General features: G+C 47.2%; 1 protein-coding gene across 5 annotated transcripts in view; it reads left to right on the plus strand.

Annotated features, from left to right (window-relative positions):
* Positions 1 to 16,765, plus strand: part of FADS6 (fatty acid desaturase 6) — a 52,813-nt gene extending 36,048 nt beyond the window's left edge. For 3 of the 5 annotated variants that reach the window (XM_039502370.1, XM_039502373.1, XM_039502371.1), the window contains exons 2-7: positions 4,056 to 4,612; positions 9,394 to 9,560; positions 11,830 to 12,010; positions 13,815 to 14,002; positions 14,921 to 15,100; positions 16,493 to 16,765. In XM_039502370.1, the coding sequence (XP_039358304.1) occupies positions 4,056 to 4,612; positions 9,394 to 9,560; positions 11,830 to 12,010; positions 13,815 to 14,002; positions 14,921 to 15,100; positions 16,493 to 16,642 (1,423 nt within the window). In that variant the 3' untranslated portion in view covers positions 16,643 to 16,765. Of the gene's footprint in view, positions 1 to 4,009; positions 4,613 to 9,393; positions 9,561 to 11,829; positions 12,011 to 13,814; positions 14,003 to 14,920; positions 15,101 to 16,492 lie in introns of all 5 variants that reach the window. The other 2 variants (XM_039502369.1, XM_039502372.1) reach the window with 1 other exon arrangement.
* Positions 16,766 to 20,833: the final 4,068 nt, after the last annotated feature.

Consider the following 20,833-nt stretch of genomic DNA (forward strand, 5'->3'; position numbering starts at 1 on the left):
GACCAGCATTGGAATTTCTTAAATCTCTGACTCTTTGATGATGGGTGGGGGGAGGGGGTGAAATGTGATCTGCTTTATATACTGTTTTCAATGGGTGACTTTTCTGGGGCTTTGTGTGGGATGACTTTGTAGCTGGAATCTGCAAATGTAAGCCAATGGGGACAGCCTGGATGGCTGTGGACATTCGTTCCTTTCCATGCTGAGTGTAGGACTTTCCAAAATAATCATAATGGGTGGAATTTGACCAAATGTAGAGAATCTAGACAAGAACAACACACCACTTAAGCTCTTATTGGAGACATACGGAGTTTAGAAGGCCATGTGCAGCTTTTCTATACTTTGGGTGAATGTCACCCAATGTCCTTGCATAAGATATGTCACCTCCACATGCAGCATTTAGTAATTTGCTTCACAGGATGTTGCTAATGAGTTCATGTTCAAAATGATCTCTCAGCTGTCCAAATGTATCTCCAGAGTCACACACTTTAGAGTTAGAGTATTTTAAACTTGCTGCACGTTCAGATGCTGTTTCAGAGTCATCTGTGGCTTAGGAAATGATCTTTCAGCCACAATATGTTTGCTGTGGGAATAAAAATCTAATCATTTAATGAGCTTGTTACATTCGGTGTCACCTAATATTGTGTTGCCATAAGGTCCATTGGGAGAGGAAATGACTTTGAGCCAACTTCTGACATAAACATCGTACTTCTTTCCTCTTGGCTCTAAATCATGTGCTTAGCAAAGCTAGATGCTCCTCATGGGGGCTACAGCTGGTATAACTTTGTCAGAGCACAAGTCAGACTCTGCTGAGACAGGCGTGTTTCTTTACTTCTCTTTTTCTTCCTCTCGTCTTTAAAATACTATCCACCCTGTCCTTTTGGCCGATGTTCTTTCCATGCACAAATGATGAAACCATGTAGCTTAGGGAGAACTGGCTGAACTGTTTATCATGAATTTAGCTCCATTTTTGGTGATTATGATTATTAATAAAGCACTTCTTTGACTGCGTACTCGAAGACTTGAGTCATGATCGAGTTGTGGGGTACTGTGCAAACACTATTAAAGGCATTTGCTGCTTGTTAGTCATGTGAATGTATTTGCTAGATGTAAGCATTCGCCAGAGTTTTCGCAAACCATTTGCAGCCTATTGATTGTGCACAAACTGTTCACTTTTGCTGTTCGCTATTTTCTGGTTGTGTGGTGCGATTGGTCACCCACAGGAAGTTACATGGTATTGTTTCTCCACCCTTGTTTGATGACTAAAACTTTCAAAGTGGGTGGATAATGAGGGACAAATATGAACATTCAGAATACAATTTTGAATGAATAGACATTTGTGTTAAAATGATGACACTCAGGATTCACATGTCATGAGGACCCAATAGTTGTCCAAATAATAAGGGAGGTTCATCCCAGTGAGGCCTCTGCTCTACTCTCATCCCAGATAAGCTCTGTTTTGAAGGCTTAAGTGGAATGCGGATGGTGCTAGCCCTCTGCACAGGGGTAAATTTAATCTAATAGTGAATAACTACTACTGTGACCCTATGAATCAGAGTGAACTAAACTCTCTATTTTTGCACATACAGATACTTATGAACCAGGTTTCCTTTACTGGTCAACCAGCTGTACCTCCCAGGCTAAGTGGTTTTTATTTTAGATTGAAGGAGACAACACACTAAGAAGGAACAAATATAAAGTCTCCATGAGACAAAAAGTGGAATGTATTTCTTGCTCTGTCTCCTTCTACAGTCTGCCCCTTAGCTAGCAGGCAGCCAAGCAGGGTTCTTTTATGTGTTTGTACACTGCCCAGCACATGGGGTCCTGGTCCATGACTGAGGAGGCCGCTAGGCACTATGGTTATACAAATAATAATACTAAAAATGTTGTATGAAGAAAGCAGAGCCATAGCTAAGGATACTGCTGTGCCAGACTGTTGTGGATGAAGCAATAATAAAAGTCTGGAGGTGAATTGGGCTTTGTCCACACTAGGGGTTTTAGCCCTCAGTGTAGCTGCACTAGTGCAAACCCCTAGTGTAAGCAGGCAAAGCCAATGGAAGTCATAGTTTGCATCAGTGAAGCTTACCCCAGCTTGAAACGGGGTAAACTGCACAGGTGCAAGTCATGGCTCATAGCAACCTCCCTTTTCTACACCAAAGATGTGTGCTGGAGGAGCTACATCAGTAGCCAGCCGCTGATGACTGCCACTGGGCCAAATCCCCAACGTAGCCATGACATTAGAGAGAGAAATAGATGTTTTATTTAGAAACTCAGTTCAATGGCAGGAGCAGGCGAGGAACCTAGAGCATTCTCCGAGCGGAGACTGGTTCTCCCAGAAATCCACCCCCACAATGGTATTAATTATATAGGCATTACTACATCCAAGCAATGGCCTGGGGGCAGGAGACTCTTATGTAGCAAGTTCTGAGAGCTCATTAATCCTCAGTAGAGTGGCATCTACTGCACAGTCACGATGTTGTGCCAGTGCATTGGCTCTGGAGAAGGGCTGTAAGATAGAACCTTAGGCATGTGTTTACTGGGGACCTTTTGTGCTCAGCCAACTGGTTGTTTCAACCCACTATGAAATCCAAGGTCTCTTCACCCCCCTAGGGGGTTCCTGTGATCTCTCTCTTCTTGGTCTGGGGGTCTGGCTTAATTAATGGTTTAGCATGTGCGTGTGCTGCTGTTATGGACCCTAGAAGAGATGTTCCTTATGGGTCCCAAATGGACTGGGTGAAGTCCCCAGCAAGAAGGGAGAATAGTATCCCCAAAGAACAAGTCTTTTACAGGAGACCTCTGCTGTAGTTTTCAGCCAGGCAAAACCCCATAGCCTCAATCTCTCAATTTGCAGAAGAGAAGGGAGCAAACTAGAAACAGAGAGCAAGAGAACGTGCATGTGTCACCTGGCACCTGATCTCTGGTACTGGAACATCTCTGCACCCATCTGGCTGTGTCTCTTTGTAACCCTGATTCATCCCTCACCCCTGACTTCTCTTAATCTGCCCATTAAAGGCTGTTGAGCCTGAGACAACAGATCCACCCAGTACCCTCTGTGCTTTCTCTGGCTCCTCTTCTCTTGGGAGTAAATGAAACACTATCCTCTGGCCTAGATACACCGCTGGTGTTTCTCTCAGTAGTTTCCACCAGTGGATTTCTCCACCTTTACCATTTCCACTGCCTGTCTTTCTATCGCCATCTCTTATTACAGTCTCTTTTTCCTACCCCTTTTTTCCCTCCCTGCCCCCCCACTCCTTCCAGTGGACATTCCTTGTGCTACAAACTCCCAGATACTATGCTGATGGCTGCTTTTAGAAATGGGTTAATGCTGCTGCTAACTCTTTCCCCTCCCTGCCCCTTGTTTTCCCTCCTAAACCCGCTTGTATTTGGTACCTATATGTAGGAACATTTGGAGAGAAAAATAGGAGCACGCCTTTTAACTCCTTTAAAATCCCTGGGGCTAAAGGAGCTTTAGGGAGAGACAGTGGGAATATGATGAGTATCTTGCTCTGGGATAGGAACTGTCCTTCCTAACTAGGATGCTTGGCATGCAAACAAGGTTTCCCCCAGCTGTTCTGTGTCTCTCGCTGCTCTCTTTGTCCTCCCTCTTCTTGCCTCCAGCACAGCTCTGTGCTCTTCTATAGGAGCAGTCACTTTTTTTTTTTTTATATCGCTGCCCTTCTCACGTCCTTTGGCTCTGGTGAGAGCAGCAGAGCTCCTGCCTGCCTGCACAAGCTATTCTTCATGACAGACAGAGCCAAGGGCAACAGACACAGCAGCACCATGAGGGAGACAGAGTCAGAAAGGGCGTGGAAGAAGCAGATGAGGATGAGAAAGGGGCAGAGTCTAGGGATGGGACTAAAGCCAGCTACACATTACTAGCACTAAGCAATTTGAGCTTGCAGTCTGCAAGCATTTCAGATTGCACACTGTGGCACTTCTGCCAAGGCCAGCTGCATTTCTTTGCTGCCTCTGCCCTTCCCGGGACAGGCTCATTTGTTATCTGATCCTGCAGAGGTACTGGGACGTTGGATCACACTGCAGTGTCCTGTGCTCTACAGGGGGATGGAGCCATGGCAGGAGATGCTGATGGAGAATCAGGACCTGTACCAAGAGAGACAGAAGGGAGAGCAGCCAAGTGAGGCAGGAGCAGCCAGGATAGAGCCACTGCAAAAAGGTTCTCCCCTAAACCATGGAGTGGAACAGCCAGAACCCCCAGGAGAAGGAAGACATGCCCAGGAGAAAGGTGAGAAATTGGGGCAAGGGGACACACCAAGTCAAGAGACTGCAGATCCAACACAACAGCTGCAGACTGGCATCAGCAGAGCGGGTCCCCCAGAGCAGGAGGTGACTCCGAAAGGAAAGCATCCAGGGCCCACCTTAAATCATCCAGTCCTGGATGGAGATGGAAACACCTCCGGAGGAGAAGAGATGCCGAGGGTCTTTCAGAGAGGTGCCAAGGAGGAAGCGGAGCCGCCCGAGGAGGGGAGACGTGAGGAAGCCCTGATGGGGGAGCTCTCTGAGCTGGTGCAGCAAGTGGTGAAGAGAAGCAGCTGGTGGGAGAGACATGGCATAGATGATTCTATCATTACCCTGAACTTCCTCATCCTTCCTGCAGGTAAAAGTGGGAAGGTTTGTGTCAACTAAGGGAAGGAAGGGAAGGGCCCCTGTGTCTCCTTATTGCTTTCTCATTACACATTAACAGGGAGCTGTATTCTCTTTGCGTTAGTAGGCATGATAGCTCAGCTGCTTATTAACCACTTATGTGTTGCTGCTAATGGGGCGAAGTGTTCCAAAGCCCTACTTCCCATACTGCCCCATGGGAGCTGCCGCGGGGGATGGTGTCCGAGATCTGCATCATGTGAACACAATTAGCTGTTGGTGACAATTGGGGTCAGCAGCGGGCACAGCTGAGCCAGTGCTAAATGCAGTTTAACTGCAAGTGTAGCGCCAGGCAAAAGGGGCCTCAGATACTGTGGTGATGGGAGCAGCATAAGAACCTGAATATAGTAGAGCTGAACTGTGTTCAGCATCATTTCAGTACCTGTGCTTTAAACCTGCTCAGGCTTAAGGAGTTGATGCAGCTTGTAATTGTTCCTGCAGATCCGGATTAAGTGCACAGGGGAGCTTCAGGTAAGTGGGATGCCAAGGCAGCAGCCTTTTCAGTGCCTCTGTCATCTCTGATTTAACCCTTTGATGCAAAGATGTGCATTTGGGGAAACCTTCCTTGTTCAGCACTACTGAGCTGCCATTTAATACTAGCTCTGTCTGTCCCAGTGAGATCTTCAAAGGGGGAGCTCAGCCCTCCCGTGGAAGCTTTGTTATTGTATTTATATGAGTCACTTCTTATGGTTCTGATGATGTGATGTAGGAGAGATGTATTTTTAACTACAGGCTGAACTGGTCTTGCAGCTTCTCTCAGGATGTGCAAGAATGGCCAATACAAGCCCTCATTCATCATCTGGCAGCCAGTGAGCATTAATTTTTGCTGTGAATAAGAGGTACGAGAAGCAACCAGTTGCAAGCATAGGTGTCGCACTGTCCTGTGGCTGGTGGTTCTTCACTCATCCTGGGACAGGTATTTCCAGGTTGGCCCAGTTATACTGGAGTGCTTCTACGCCTTACAGACAGTGCTCACACATCTTTCACGGGCCCCTAAACCAGTTTGGGAGCTAGTGAGGTGTCATCTCCTGGAAGTGTTGCATTAGGATGGAATTATGAAGACAGCAGCCTGTGCTTAATTCTACATCTAAACAGCATGAGCCAAATGTATCCCATTGAAGTTAATAACGTTACACCTCTAACCCACTCACTTCAGCTCAGGGTTGAGGGACTGATAGGGTGCTGAAGCTGCTGCTCTCATGTATGTGTCTCGTTGTATTGTACTACATCTGGAAGTCCTTACTCAGGCAAAATTCCCCTTTGGCCAAATTCTTGGTGGGATTGAGCACCTGTAACACCCCTTGATGGCATTGGGAGTTTTAATTACGTACTCAGCACCCTTCACGGTTTAGCTCAGGGGGTATTTTGCCTAAGGAACCCGGTAAAAACAGGGTAAGTATTTGGCTCTGTGTAGAGGGCTTGCTCAGCCCTTATTTAGGTAAACTCTCATTGATTCCAGTGGGAATTTACCTGAGTATGAACTAATTAAGACTCTCAGGACTTACAAATCCTTGTAGAGTACCTCATTGTGCAATAGGGGAGCTGCAGTGCCAAGCAAATAACAGGTCCCTGCCCCAAAGAGCTTAGTCTCGGTATATAATCAGGTACAAACCAGGAGGCATAACGGCGTGATTGTAGCTAGAAAATGCAAGAGTTGGGTAGCTTTTCAGAAGTGTTTTGAATAAGGAACGAATGGGAGTTTGGTGTTGGCCAAGGCATACTAAGCAGCATGACAGAGGGCATTGAGTTAGGAATGGGGAAAGAGAGATGAAGGGAGCTCTTAGGAGGGAAGCTTCCTTGGGTGGAGTTGGGTGGAGCTGGAGATGCAGATTAAGATGTAGGGAACAGATTTATGGAGTGCCTTAAAAGTGAGGAGCAAAGCCTTGGCTTTAATGTGGAAGGAAAGAGGTCACCCACAAGGAGAAAAGGAGGGAGGGGGGGACTTAGAGACCTGGGTTTATGGCTGCTTAGCTGAGCTGAACCAGAACTCTGGAACATTTTGCCATCACTGTTTATTTGACCAACCTTGCGAGGACTTCCACTCACCGTAATGGCATTTCTCTGTTTGGACGTTTGGATGCAATGCAATACCTTATGAATGCTTTTTCCAATCAATTCCAAAATGTTAGGGAATGTTCTATTGATTTTGGTGGAAATGCAAAAATTGGAAGGGGGAAATGGGACACATGGAGTCCCTGGCATCTGGTTAGCAGTGCCAGCTGCTTCAACCACCTATAATAGTCTATAGATCAAAGAGTCAATTGATGGCAGCCATTAACAATACTCCTCAGTTTAGCTCTCCCACTCCTCCCAGTACAGTTTAAAAGTGTTAACACCCTGAAAGAAAGAGAGAGAAAGAAAGGAAAATAAAAATGGTGGGAGGGAAGGGGAGAATGGAGAGGCCTGGGAGGAAGGGGTGCACACCAGAATCCCTGATGGAGTGGGGGGAGAATGGGGGACCCTGGCATGGGGAAAATGGGACGCAAACAGATCCTCTGGCATGGGGGGGGGTATAGGGTGGAATGAAGAAAAGGGGGCATGGAGGGAAAATAAGGAATTATTATTTGTATTACTGTAACACCTAGGAGCTCAAGTCCTGCACAAAAGCCCCACTGTGCTAGGCATTGTGCAAATACAGAGCAAAAAGATGGTCCCTGCTCCAAAGAGTTCACAATCAAAATATAAGATAAGAGACAGCAGATGGATATAGACGGTGTGTGTGTGTGTGTGTGTGTGTGTGTGTGTGTACGTACACAAGTGAACAATGACACAGTATTGGTCAGCGTGATGGGCAGTGTTTCAGCACCAACAGCCTAACCATTCTGGAGTTATTTGTAGGCATCATGGGATGCCTTGCTTGTGCCTAATAAATCTTGCCGCCCTCCCCCCCATCCCCCCCAAGTCCAATCAGCATAGAGATCCAGTTCCTTCTTGTTAGGGGTTTTTATCTTCCTCTTCCCTTGTACTCTGAGCTGCAAGCTCAGCTGACAGGAGAAATCCACTTGCATGACTTCTGTTCATGGAAGGAGAGACAAAACAACAAATGTTTTTTGTCCTCTTTATCATCCCACAATAGTCAGTCTGATGTCATTGGACCTTTCCGGTTGGGCAGATGTAACACCTTCTGTTGGAAACCTGCACACCGCCTTCAAAAGATGAGCCTAGGAGCTTAAATTCATAACTTTGCTAGACACTGAAAATCATGGAGCGAATAAAGACACTGGATTTATGGCTTATTACAACAATTATAACCCACTACTCCTCCATTTTCTCCCTCGTTCATGACTGGAGAGGTATTAACTGGCCACTTCACTTTCAATAGTCCCTTGCAATATGTGTTCTCTCTGATCCTCACATCTAGGCTATTTCTAAATCTTGCTGCTTCCTTTTGCAGACCTACACTACAAACTTGCATCGGCCCAGCTGCACCGATGCAGCTGTGCCACTGTAGTGTATCTGGTGAAGATGCTCTAAGCTGATGGGTGAGCACTTTCCAGTTGGCTTAATAATTCCACCTCTGCGAGAGGCGGTAGCTAGGTTGGCGGGAGAAGATTTAGATATAGCCTGGATGTGAGGATCAGAGAGAGGTTCAGGTTGAAGGTGATGCCCAGGTTCTGACCTGTCGGCTGCGGGAGGCTAGCCCCCGGCCAGCCCCATCCCCTCACCCAAGGACCTGCCCCCTTCCCCCGCCAGAGCCCCCAGTGCCGGATGAGTGGCGCCCCCAGCCCCCGAGCACAGGGCGGGCAGTATGTGCGCCCCCTGACCCCCCCCAAGCACAGGGTGGGCAGCCCCAGCACCTCCAGCCCCACCCCCCCGAGCTCCAGGCAGCGTCATCCCAGCTCCTGGGGCCCCCCAACGCTGGGCTGCCCCAGCCACCCCAGGTCCTGCCTGCCCAACCCCAGCACGCTGCTTCCCTGGAAAGGACCAGCCTGCCTGGGCTGGGGCCAAGGGAGAAGGACAAGCAGGGCTTTTGGGAGGAGCATGGGCAGGGCCTTCCCCAGCCTATGCACCATGCTGCCCATGGTTATGGGCCTGGATGATGGTGTTGTCCACAGTGGTTGAGAAAAGAGAGAGAGGGGAGGGCTTAGCAGTGCGGAGGGGGGAGTTAGGAATTGTGTTTTAGTCATGTTTATCCACAAGGTGCACACACGGTCTCTGTGGCTGGGGGGGACGGGACAGGGGAAGAATGGGGGATCCTGGTAGGGAGGAGGAAGGCTGGGAGGGACACAGAGCCCATGAGGGGGGCAGGGAGTTGCTGGGAGTCTCTGAAATAGTGGGGGATGGGAGAGTAATGCCCAGGGAGCTTGTGGGGGAGACTGGAGGAGTGCAAGAATCCCCTGGTGTGTGCAGGGCACTTTGACTACATAAGCATTTGCCCTTAAATTTGGGGGGAAAAGCGAGTTGGATAGTCAGCATAACCCTTTTCATGCGTCACTGACAGTCCCAGAGACTACATGAACACTTCCCTGTCCCATAGACTTTCATCCATCAATGTAGCTAGGTGCTTTTATGGCCCTCATCCCCGTTGTATCTGAACTGGGTACCTGGATTTCCACTTTACCTTGGTGAGAAGAAGGAAAATGGAGACTCCTTCAGAATGAGATCTCATTTGCCCAGGAGAGCTGTAGTTCTTATGGGGAAAGCAGTCCCCCATGGGTCTTGCCTTGGCCATTATACTGGTCTGATCTTGACTGTCTAGAAGGCTTACCAGCTCCAAGGTTTTCTTTCTGTCTCTAGGGTTCCTGTGTCTGCGTTCAAACAATGCCCTCCTCTTCCTGTTGGGCATCTTCATCTTGGGCATAGTGCACCACACTGTAACAGTGAAAGGAAGCCACTTGGCCAGCCACAATGCCTTGACGGAGTCCAAGTCTTGGGGGAAAGTGTGGGCCATATTCTTCCTCGAGGTATGTAATCAATGTGTGAGAATGCTCCAGAGTGTACGATTATAGGAGGTGCTCAGATTTCATGGTACTGGGTGACTATAAAAACCTAGATAGCTAGGCAGAACACTGCAAAGCTTTACAGCTACCCCTTGTGGTGTTGCATGGATGTGGGGTGGTTTGCTGCATCCCTACTTCTGCTGGCGCCGGAGGGTGCTCGACCCCCCTCAGCCTCTGGCCCCGCCCCAACTCCACCCCTGCCCTGCCCCTTCCCGCCCCTGCCCCGCCCCCATTCTAACCCCGCCCCCAAAGTTTCCGCCCCTTCCCTGCCCCTATTCCGACTCCTTCCCCAAATCCCCACCCCGGCCCTGCCTCTTCCCCTGAGAGTGCCATGTTCCTGCTCCTCCCCACTCCCTCCCGGAGCTTGCTACACTGCCAAACAGCACTTGGCGGCGGCAAGTGCTGGGAGGTAGGCGAGGAGCGGGGACACAGTGGGCTCAGGGGAGGAGGCGAAGGTGAGGTGAGGTGGGGTGGGGAGCTTGGCTGTTGGTGAGTGCAGAGCACCCACTAATTTTTCCCCATGGGTGCTTCAGCCCTGCAACACCCATGGAGTCGGCGCCTATGAATGTGTGTACATCCCTGGGGATGGGGTCAATAATGTGCATAGAAGCACATTTCCATTGAGCAGAGGCAGTTCTGTTAGATTGGTGATGAGTTGCCATCAAGATGATTCTTAATTCAGTTACTTTCGATTCATGTGGGTGTAACTGAGATCAGAATTTGGCACATTAGCTCTAATCAGCGGCTCAAGAAGTTGCAGTGTATTAACCGCCACATTCCTCTCCAAAGAGGGGGGAGATTTTTTTCTGATTTCGAAAATGCAAAAAGGAAATGAAGGCAATCCTCTCCAGTCTTCTCCTGATAACCACCTGCCCCGCTGATCCATAACTTGTGAATACATCAGCTCCTGGGATCAAATCTTCATTTCAAAAGCCAGTCCCTAATGGTGCTGAACTAGTAGCACTTTCCGATCAAGGGACAGATATAGTCAGAGAAAAAAATTACTTTTAAAAACGAATTAGTTCTGCTAACTAACTTTATTCTTTTAAATTAATAACACTGTAGCAGAACGAGAAAAACATGTTTTTGACTGCAGATTGTCTGTATAGATAGAATGAGCACTGCAATCTGCTGGCTATTAAGTATGTACACCACTGCCCTCTTCTGAGCAGAATCAGAACTGTTTAGGAATGTGTTGTAGTCTCTATATTGTTGATGATTCCCAGAGATTCTCCTTTGGCTCAGTTGGCAGGAGTTTGTGCTTCTTTTGAAGCAGGAGGAAGTGAGTTCTATCTCTGCTGGTGCTGCAAAATTGCAAATGGCCTTGGTGTGCAATGTAGTGATAACCAGGAAGTATAAAGTGAACACAGATTTGTTATAATATCTTCTTGTCATATTAAGGTCATACATCAACTCTGAGACCATACTGGAAACTTGGAATTTCCAAAATGAAGAGAAATTAGCTTTCCAATCAGTTAGGGCACAGACATGAGCTCCTAACTGTGTAAGAGTTCATACATTCAGAACAGCCAAAGGTATACATGATCACTAGATGCATCACTTAATGGAGCTGGGCCTGACCCTCAGTTCTGCCTCTCACTCTCAATTTACCCTCAAGCTGGGGGTTGTTTGAGTCAGTGTTTTGGCTAAAGCCTGTCTCTGATAATCAGTAAACCTGAATAACTCTTTGTGTAACTGGAATGTTCTTATCATGGTAAATGACCTTAGAGATTAGTACTGTCCTCAGCTGTAAAGTACACATCTTTGTGTAACTCCGGAAATTATCTACCATGGTTGTATCATGCAGCTTCAATAGCATTTTAAGGCATATGTGCAGGGCCCCATTAGGTGACATAGGCAGTCGTCTAAGGCGCTAACATTTGGGGGGCAGCGACTGTGGCGGCCGGATCTTTGGCCGCCCCGGCCGTCGGCAGTATTTTGGGGGCGGAACCTTCTGCCGCCTCTGTTGGGGGCGCCATTTCGTGGGTGGGACCTTCCACTGCCTAGGGCACCAAAAAAGCTGGCAATGCTCCTGCATATGTGGTGCAGACAACAGATGCATTTCTCGGGTGTAGTTACATCATATCTTGTCCTAGTGCATGACAATAACAAGGCTTTGAATGTGAACCTCTATGGTGAGGTCATCCCAGTGAGACAATGCTGTGTACCTGCCATGTTCTGATCCTTGCATGCACGCTGTTCTTCATTTCATTCTCTTTTCTTTCTCTTCCAGGTTTGCTCGGCTTTCACAGCAGAGCAGGCATACTACAACCATGTGAAACTCCACCACGGTTACACTAATGTTATCAGACTAGGCGATTCCAGTACTTGGAAGCTTCCTTTCTTGAACCGATATGTCTACATGTTCATTGCACCCATTGCTATACCTATTTTAACCCCTCTAGTGGCACTTGGTATGTTGCTTTCCTCTGAGATATTTTTCTTCTATAAGTATTGTTTAAAACCTAAAAGTTTTTTTTAAACTAAAAATTAAACTCGTTTGTAAGGCCCCAAAAAAGAAATACAATTATCAGCATTATGGAAGCCGCAGTCAGGTTAAAGGCCTGATGGTACTAGGAGCTGTACAAATGCAGTCCCTTGCCTGAACAGCTTACCATCTAAGTTAGGATGAGACAGGGCAAGCATGTATAACAGACACTAGGAAGGAGCAGGAGAAGTCCTTTGGGCCATCTGCTCAAAACTAAGGCATTTGCCACAACCATCTGCAGGGCTTCTTGATTCTTAAACTGGCACAAAAGGGACCCTTTTGAGAAGCAGATTTTATTCAGAAGGGAATGCACGCACAAAAACTCCATATTTAAATATATTGGATCAAATACTGACGACTGTAGGCAAATCTCACAGTGAAATCAATGGGCCAAGTGCCTGAAATCCTTATTTATTTTTAATTCAGTCCATTCTCAGACCCGTTGACTTCAGCAGGTATTTTGCCTAGATAAGGACAACAGGATCCAGGTTTTTATATACTTCTTCAGATCTTCAAAGCATTCTACAAACACTGAAGCCCTTACCCAGGCCAGATCCTGTTGTCCTTACTCAGATGTATGTAGGATTGGTGAGGGGCATGCTAGGCTGGAATATAATGAAAGAAAGGGGTGGAAAATATTTGAAGTGTACTGGTGTCAGTGCTAGGGAGTGTAAGAAGATGGTCTCAGTAGGAAAAATGGGATCAGGTGGTGCAGACATTGGAAGAAGAGACTGGATGATAACTGGGGAAATACAATGTTCATAGTGTATGGAAGCTCTTCAGTCTACAGGAGGCCAACACACAACCATGGGCAGTGAACAGCTGCTTGCAGAAAAATCATATATAGGACCAAATTCTGAGGTCATTATTTAAGTCCTGATTCTCCAACCCTAACTCATGTTGAAGAGTAGCAGTAGCATTCCATCAATGAGACTACTCGTTTGGGTGAGTGCTACTCAGCATGAGTAAGAGTTGCAGAATTAGCCTTTAATTTTTACTCGGTCCTTGTTCAAGCAAATGCCTATTGACTTCAGTGGGGAATTTCACCCGAGTAAGGGCTGCTGAAGCTTAGTAAGGTCTTCAGTATCTGACCCATACGTTGTCTCAGGACTAGAACAATAATCAAGTTAAACCAGAAACAAATCCATGTCCTACAGCTCCCTTGGTGACACTGTTCAAAAATTTCCACTGAAAGGCAGTGGAACCTTAGGTGCTGAAGTGGGTCTGGGCAGGGGCAGCTCTAGAAATTACACCGCCCCAAGCAAGGCGGCGCGCTGCGCTGCCCTTCCCCGGTCCCGCGGCCGGGGCAGAAGTGTCTGCGGCGGGTGCGCTGGTCCTGGCTCCGGTGGAGCATCCCCTGCTGCCGCGGGGGAGCCGCGGGACCCAGCACACACACCGCAGTCGTGCCGCATGCGGAGCTCAGCTGGTGCTGCGGAAAGGGGACCCTCCGCAGTCGTGCCTGCGGCAGGTCCGCTCGTCCCGGGCTCCAGAGCCAAATGCCGCCCTGCCGGGACAATGCCGCCCCACGCACCTGCTTGGCGTGCTGGGGTCTGGAGTCGGCCCTGGGTCTGGGATCAGGTGCTCATGGAATTTGTACATTGTGACTGACCAGCGCCTATCCTGGGATTTAGAATATAAGCACTACAGCATTATTCCCCATCTGGGTAACCTGGAAGATGTGGGGAGGGATTGACTGCTGTCCTACACATTGTCTGTTCTTTCTTTCCTAGGTTTGCTGAAGGATGTTGAGTTGAAAACGGCTCTCCGGACCCTCTGCTGCATGTTTCTTGGGCTCTACTCCCATTACTGGCTCCTGGTCAATGTCTCAGGGTTCCAATCAGTGCGGTCTGCCCTCATCTGCATGTTGATCACACGATCTCTCCTGGCCCACCCCTACATCCATGTTAACATCTTCCAGGTAGAGACCGCAAACTCCAGCTTGTACCAAAGGCCTTGGAAACAAAACAAAGCAAAGCTCCCTGTATTAATTAAATAGCTCTCACTTTGACTTTGGCAACTGAAGTGTCTATAAACTTAAGACAAACAACCCGATTCTGATCTCAGTTGCACTGATTTCACATCGCATTAGACTCAGGTTCAAAATGTCAAGAAGACTGATGTCAGTTGGCATAGCAGTGTGCAAAAAGTTGAGAGAGAATGAACACAGAAGGCTGGATTCTGATCTTAATTACAGTGGTGTAAAAATGAAACAAGTCTAGTGATTTCAGTGGAATTTATCCAGTTTTATACAGGTGTAAATGAGATCAGAATTGGCCCCTTCTCACACTAAGAGAAGATGTTACTTTAAAATCCAGGTGCATAGAACCACAAAAGTGGGTAGTCCTTGCATGTTGGGGATTCACTGATAGATCTATCTTGACAGGCCTAGGATGAAATGCATATAGATGGTGAGATTCTGATCACATTTAGGCAGGATAACCCCTCTGAAGCCGCTAGTGTTTCCAAGCTACTGTAGTATTATTGGACTCTGGCACAGAAGCTTCTTTTCTATTTGCCATGAATGGGTGGCCCTGGGATAATGTGTGGGAGCAGTGTGTGAATGCTTCCACACCATGCTTGACCCATAAGTAGTGAGTGGGAAACTAGAGCATTCCAGTTGATGGCACCAGCCTGTTACCTTTTATGAGGACTCCTCATCCCCATAAAGAAGGAGACTCACAAGATCATGTACAGAAAAGGATGAGGAGTTCAAGAAACTGCCACTATTCTGCCCTGGCCTGACACAGTTGGATTCCACCCTTGTCCTCAGGAAGCCCTGCTCCCTATCTGCCTGCTGTAGGAAGAGATGCCATAGTCTTCCTGTTTTGTCTTGTAGCACATTGGCCTCCCGATGTTCTCTGCTGATAAGAAGCCCAAGCGGATTCACCTGATGAGCCTTGGAGTTCTGAATCTGCCCCGGAATGCCCTGCTGGACTGGTCCTTTGGGCACTCAATCATCAGCTGCCATGTGGAGCATCACCTCTTCCCAAACCTCTCTGACAACATGTGCCTGAAGGTAAGAGATAAAAGGAGGGCACGTCCAGAAGGTGTGTGGAGGGAGGGGAAGTGCCATTTAGCATAGAGAAGATTGATGAGCATGGGAAGAGGTAACGAGGAGATAAGTTTGTGTTTCCCCCTTCCAGTTAACTAAAATGGAGGTGGTAAGCCACTTTCTCTAACCTGCAGATCTGACCATGCTTCTGCGCTCTTCTCTTTGCACCGGCTTACCCTCTGCTTCCTCATTAATTTTAGACTCCTTCCCATTTTCAGAACACTCCATAACTCCAACTCTAATTCGACCTCTGTCCTCATTTCCTCCCACTCCTCTTCTTCCTCCCCACACTCTAGTCAATCTTCTCTCCAACCTTCTTCCATTGTCTCCTTCCTCCATTCTTGACGTTGTGCTTTATTATTGTAACAACCTACCAGTGAGTGTTTAGCAAAGTCCCCCTTCTCCTCCTGGGAAAGCTTTTCAGGCCCTGCCTAATCTGTGAATAATTCCAGCTATAATCATCATACACCTGCTATGGTTGACCTGTATTGTGTTCATTTGTCCACTTGCAGTGTATTAGATGTAGGCTCCAACCAAAACCCTAGATCCAAACACTCCGAAATTTTGGGAAAGCTGAGCTCTGGATCTGTACTTTGCAATCCAGGCCCATCTCTACACTGTGTTTGTTTGACACCATTTACTAATAGACTCATTGACTCATAGACTTTAAGGTCAGAAGGGACCATTATGATCATCTAGTCTGACCTGCACAGTGCAGGCCACAGAATTCTAATTTTACAGTCCCATGTATACTTCTGGTGTTAGTAACAATAAAGACATGGTGCTACTGTGATACCAACTCAAGGCAGTGTCCTTGTCAGATCTCACAAGATGAGCAAGGTCAGGCTTGGGAGGTCTCAAAAACAAACAAACCTGCAGGTGCTGCAAAAGGTGGTGTTGGTAGTTCAGTAGGTGACACGCTTCCCTCTATGCCAATGTTGAACCAGTGCCCCAGCGTGGTATGAGGGAAGGATGGCGGAGATCCTAGCTTTCAGATGAGGTGCAAGATCAAAGTAGTGAGCACTTGTGGTTGTCTGGCCCTTATGACAAGAGAAGGGCGTCAGCCTCAATATCCTGCCCTTATTCCAACTCATCTAAATTCCCCTTGCTGCTCGAGTTGGATACTGTATTCATCTTCATTCCCTGAGTTAAGCCATTGTGTAGTGTTAGCTACTGTTAAGCAGTTTTTTGCATTCCACCCCAGAGTTGGCTACATTTTGGCAGTAGGCAACATGATTCCTACTTGCATAGTTTTCAAAGGACTTAGTGATCGCTCTGGAGGAAAGGCCCTGTACAAATGTAAGTCATCATCATTAGAGTTTACTGTGCCATTTTAATACTACCTTTCCCTTTTAGATCAAGCCCATAGTCTCCCAGTACCTGAAAAAGAAGAAGCTGCCATACAACGAGGACTCCTATATGTCCCGACTACAGCTGTTCCTACACCATTACGAGGAACTGATGGTCAATGCACCCCCAATAACTGAACTTGTGGGGATTCAATGATAGGCTCTGGAACACGACAGCAAGACATAGGGCTGTTTCCTGTGGGTCGTTATAACATCGGACAAGATCAGGAACTTTAAAACCAAAGACGTTGCCCTTATAAAGCAATCAAAGAGGAAACAAGTTTGCCTGAAGTGTCTTGCTTTTGGACAGGTAGAAACACACATAGAGACCAAGAAACGCCACTAGAATGATAAATTGTGACTGAATGGGGATGGGACAGAAGGGAATTCTGTAGCTCCAATACAGTAGGATCAAATGGGAGTTTACCAGAGATATTAGAAGCTGGTATTTATTTTTCCTCCATTCTCTTTTAACTCTTGGACAAAGGTCGCTATTGATTCTTGTTTTCTTTACTGCTGTGTCTCTGGAACAGGACAGGGAGCCCAACAAGAAGGGGAAGTCACATCCTATCCAACTCCAGTGTGCCAAAAGGACAGGATGACTCAGGGGATTGGCAGTGGGGCAGCCTTTAACGCTAGGTCAATGGTTCAAATCTGGGCAAAGCTTGTATTTTTGGAACAACCGAAAACTGGTTCCCATCCAATGGCTCTGATGGCCCGTGTGAATTGAGTTGATGGCTCCAGTTCCTCAGAGAAAGATGCCCATATTACAAAACCTTAGTCAGCAGATTCAGTTGAGAGGCTGAGGATGGAAATGGGCCATAGAGAATGTACTGCTTTAAAGGTGGTCTCTCCAGATTAATGGAGGCACATTGGTGGCGTGGTGTAAGAGAAACTTGCATGGCTGCAACCTATGCTCTACCTGTTTTGTGGATAAATAAATTCCTTCCAGGAGTGTGGATTTGACAAAACTAGCCAGAGCAGTTTGGGGGTGAGTTGGTGGAATGTTTTTGTGCTGCCTCTTCCCCCCAGTGCAACCATGGTTTCACCCCAGTGCACAGAGCAGGATGGAGGATTTGCAGAAGAGTTAGAGAGAGGATTCTTTGGGGTGTACTTCAAACTTAACTGGCTTCTGACATGTGGAGTGTTTGTGTTGTGGGTGGTCATGGTGGAAATCAGAAGGTTACCCCAGCCTCCTGCTGCAAACATGGAACCCAGCTGTTTGTCCTGGCCACTGTACATAGGCACCAACATTGCAGAAAGTTTTGTAATAGACAGTTATCCAAAGAAGGCAGGACTCTGGGAAGCCTGCTGGTTTCTAGCTACTGGAGGGACTTTGTGCTCATTCAGGAATTTTGCCATATACCTAAGGTGAAATCCTGGCCCATTGCAAAACTCTCAGTGACTTCAGTAGGGGCAGTATTTCACCCTGGATATATAGCAATATACAAATGTTAAAGGTAAAATGTTCAAAAATGCCTAAGTGATGTAGGACCAGAGTCCCAGAATGTTGCCCTAGGTACTTAATCATCACTATACATCCGGCAAGATAGTTACCTGTTGTTACCCAATTTAACAGACGGGGGAGCAAAGGCAGAGAGGTTAAATGATCTCGATAAGAGGGAGTTGGTGTCGGAGCCAGGCTTAGAATGCAGGAGACCCCTGGTCTCAGTCCTGTACCTAATTCACTGCTTAGCTGCCCCTGTGTGCGGCCAGATACCACACTATCCAGGAGAGGGCTTGGCTTGTAGCCCCCTCATGTCCTCAGGGGCAGCTGGGATGCCACAGCCCCTGAGAGCCATGAGCACTTCAGAGATTCGCCCTAGAATTGAGGGACCTGTGGCTATGGTGTTCTGAGCCAATGGACCAGTCCTGGGTGTATAGAGGAGCCCGGGGTAACCAGTGATCTTCAAGCAAAAAGTCTGTGGCAAGCTTTCATCCCTAGCTACTGGGTTACATTATCAGAGCACTTTGCGAGGAAAAGGGGGAGAAACATGAGAGAAGAGATTCTCTCCTTTACACTACATGGCACAGTTCCTACACACTTGGGAAGGGATGGGGCGGAGGGATAGCCCTTAGGTTGGCTCTGCAATTTGGCACCTTTCACCAGCATCAAACTGTGTGTGAAAGGACTAAAATGCTGTGCGAGCCCAGCTCTAACTTCATTTTCCACTGTCCTCAGGGAGAGACATGGGAAGCCTCCCTTCCTTCTGCTGTAAAATCCTAGAGGATGAACATCAGAACCAGCCAGGAGTATTGTGGAGGGTGGGAAGGTTGGGGAGTGAGTGCATTGTGCTAAAACTGCCTCTCAGAGCTTTCTGAAAAACAGCAAGAGGCAAATTCCTCTTCTGCCCCTTTTGGGTTCTCGGCCAAGACGCTATTAATATTTATCCACTCTTACGGATTAATAGTTCATGTTAAGAAAAGGCAAGATAACTGCAGATAAGGGAGCACTGCCTCCACTGTTCCTAACACTTTGTCTGCTGTGTGGCTAATGCAAAGAAAGAAATGCTCATTCAGCAAGAAGCAAATCCTAACACCCAAACTGCCTATTACAAACCATTCTAAATGGGCGATAAAGTTCTCTTATTTATCTTTGTCCTCAGTTCTAGAAAGCCATTGCAAAGGCAGATTGTCTGGTCACCTTCTATGGGCCAAATCCTGCAGTCAGTGCTTTTTCAGGCAAAATTACCACTGGAGTCAAGGCAGAAGGATTGAACAATCTGGCCCCGAGAATATAGTGGTAGTGGTGAAGCACGTGTCTGTGGGAGGGTGGGGAGTGGGTATTGTGTTGGAATGTGCATCTAAGAATGGCTATACTAGAATATCTGTGGCATTTATCTTACCAGGATTGAACAAAATCTCACATCTTGACAGGTGGAGGCCCTTTCTTTTCCTCACTGAATGTGAATTTCACCTCTGAGCACAGGGTCAGCACTAGGCATATTCACAGCCTAAGTCCCCTTGGCCCAGTGCACAGGAGTGAATTTCACCCTGAATGCAGTTCTGCACCGGTGTTACTCCATTGGTTTGTGTAGTTACTCCTGGTTTACACCACCGTGAGAGGAGAATCGGGCCCTGTGGTTGCACGTGTGAGATCATCCAAGGATGTGCAGTTGAGTCACAGAGTTAAGCTCTAACAGACCTTTTCCATCGATAATGTTTATGATTCCGTTAGTAAATGCTTCATTAATCCTGATGGCCAATTTATGCTAAAATCTGCAATGTTAATGGAGCTCCCAGTTCCAGTGAAAGCAGGAGAAAGATTTTAACTGTGCATTAGCTACACTCTTAGGCAGTGCAGAGAGGCTAATCCCACTGCCACATGCTACTATAGTTATTACAGCACTGTTTGGAAAGAAGTGGATTTGACAGAAACCTGGTGGGAAAAGAAATCCTGAGGACAGAAAATGCTATTTTTCCCTCCACTAACATGTACAAAACCTGATATCCCATCAGCCTACACATAAGCTAAGCAACAGTGGGAGCAATGGCTGTTTTTAGTAGTTCTCCATTACAACGGCATCTGTACCTACAGAGCCACCTAGAGACTGAAAGTGGCAACTACTAGGGTCTAAGGAAGACAGTCTGCAACATAGGAACTCTATTGATTATTCACCGCCCAAAAACCTCAGTGCTGAGATTCAGGTTGGGGTGTGAATTTTCCCTAGCTCTGCATCAAAAAAGCTATAAGAATCTGAAATTGGTATGGCCAGCTCAGTGGAAATGGGCTGTAATTTGGGAACCCCTTGACCAAATGACCCCAACTTTGATCTACGTCAGCCTCTCTTGTGACATACCAGTTTTCAAGATAATCTCCCTACACACATGGGTTTTAGAGCAATTTGAATATTAAAATCAGCCCCTTATTGAGGGGGCGGTGCCTGAAGAACCCCTGGGCCAACTGATCTCAGACTGGCACTAGTCACTCCCAGCGCTCTACATCTGCAAGTGTAGCCAAGCCCAGAGACACTAGATTTATGTTTAATTACAACAATCTGTAACCTGCTACCCCCCTCTTTTTGTCCTATGACCGCAGAGGTGTTAATGGGCCACTCTACCTTGAATTGGTCCCTTACAATATGTGCTAAACAATCTGTTCCACTTTGCATTTTGCTGTGATGCTGGGCCTACCTTTCCCAGACCTGAAGAAGAGCTCTGTGAACCTCAGAAGCTTGTCTCTCTCACCAACAGAAGCTAGTCCAATAAATGCTATTACCTCACCCACCTTGTCTTTCTAACATCCTGGAACTGACATTGCTACAATGACACTGCATACAACTCCTGTCCCAGAATCCACAAAAATTACCTGTTACTGGGAAGGGGTGTGAGCAGCAGGTGCTGGACA

The sequence above is a fragment of the Mauremys reevesii genome, linkage group 15 (genome assembly GCF_016161935.1).
Source record: "Mauremys reevesii isolate NIE-2019 linkage group 15, ASM1616193v1, whole genome shotgun sequence".
Classification (NCBI taxonomy): domain Eukaryota; kingdom Metazoa; phylum Chordata; order Testudines; family Geoemydidae; genus Mauremys; species Mauremys reevesii.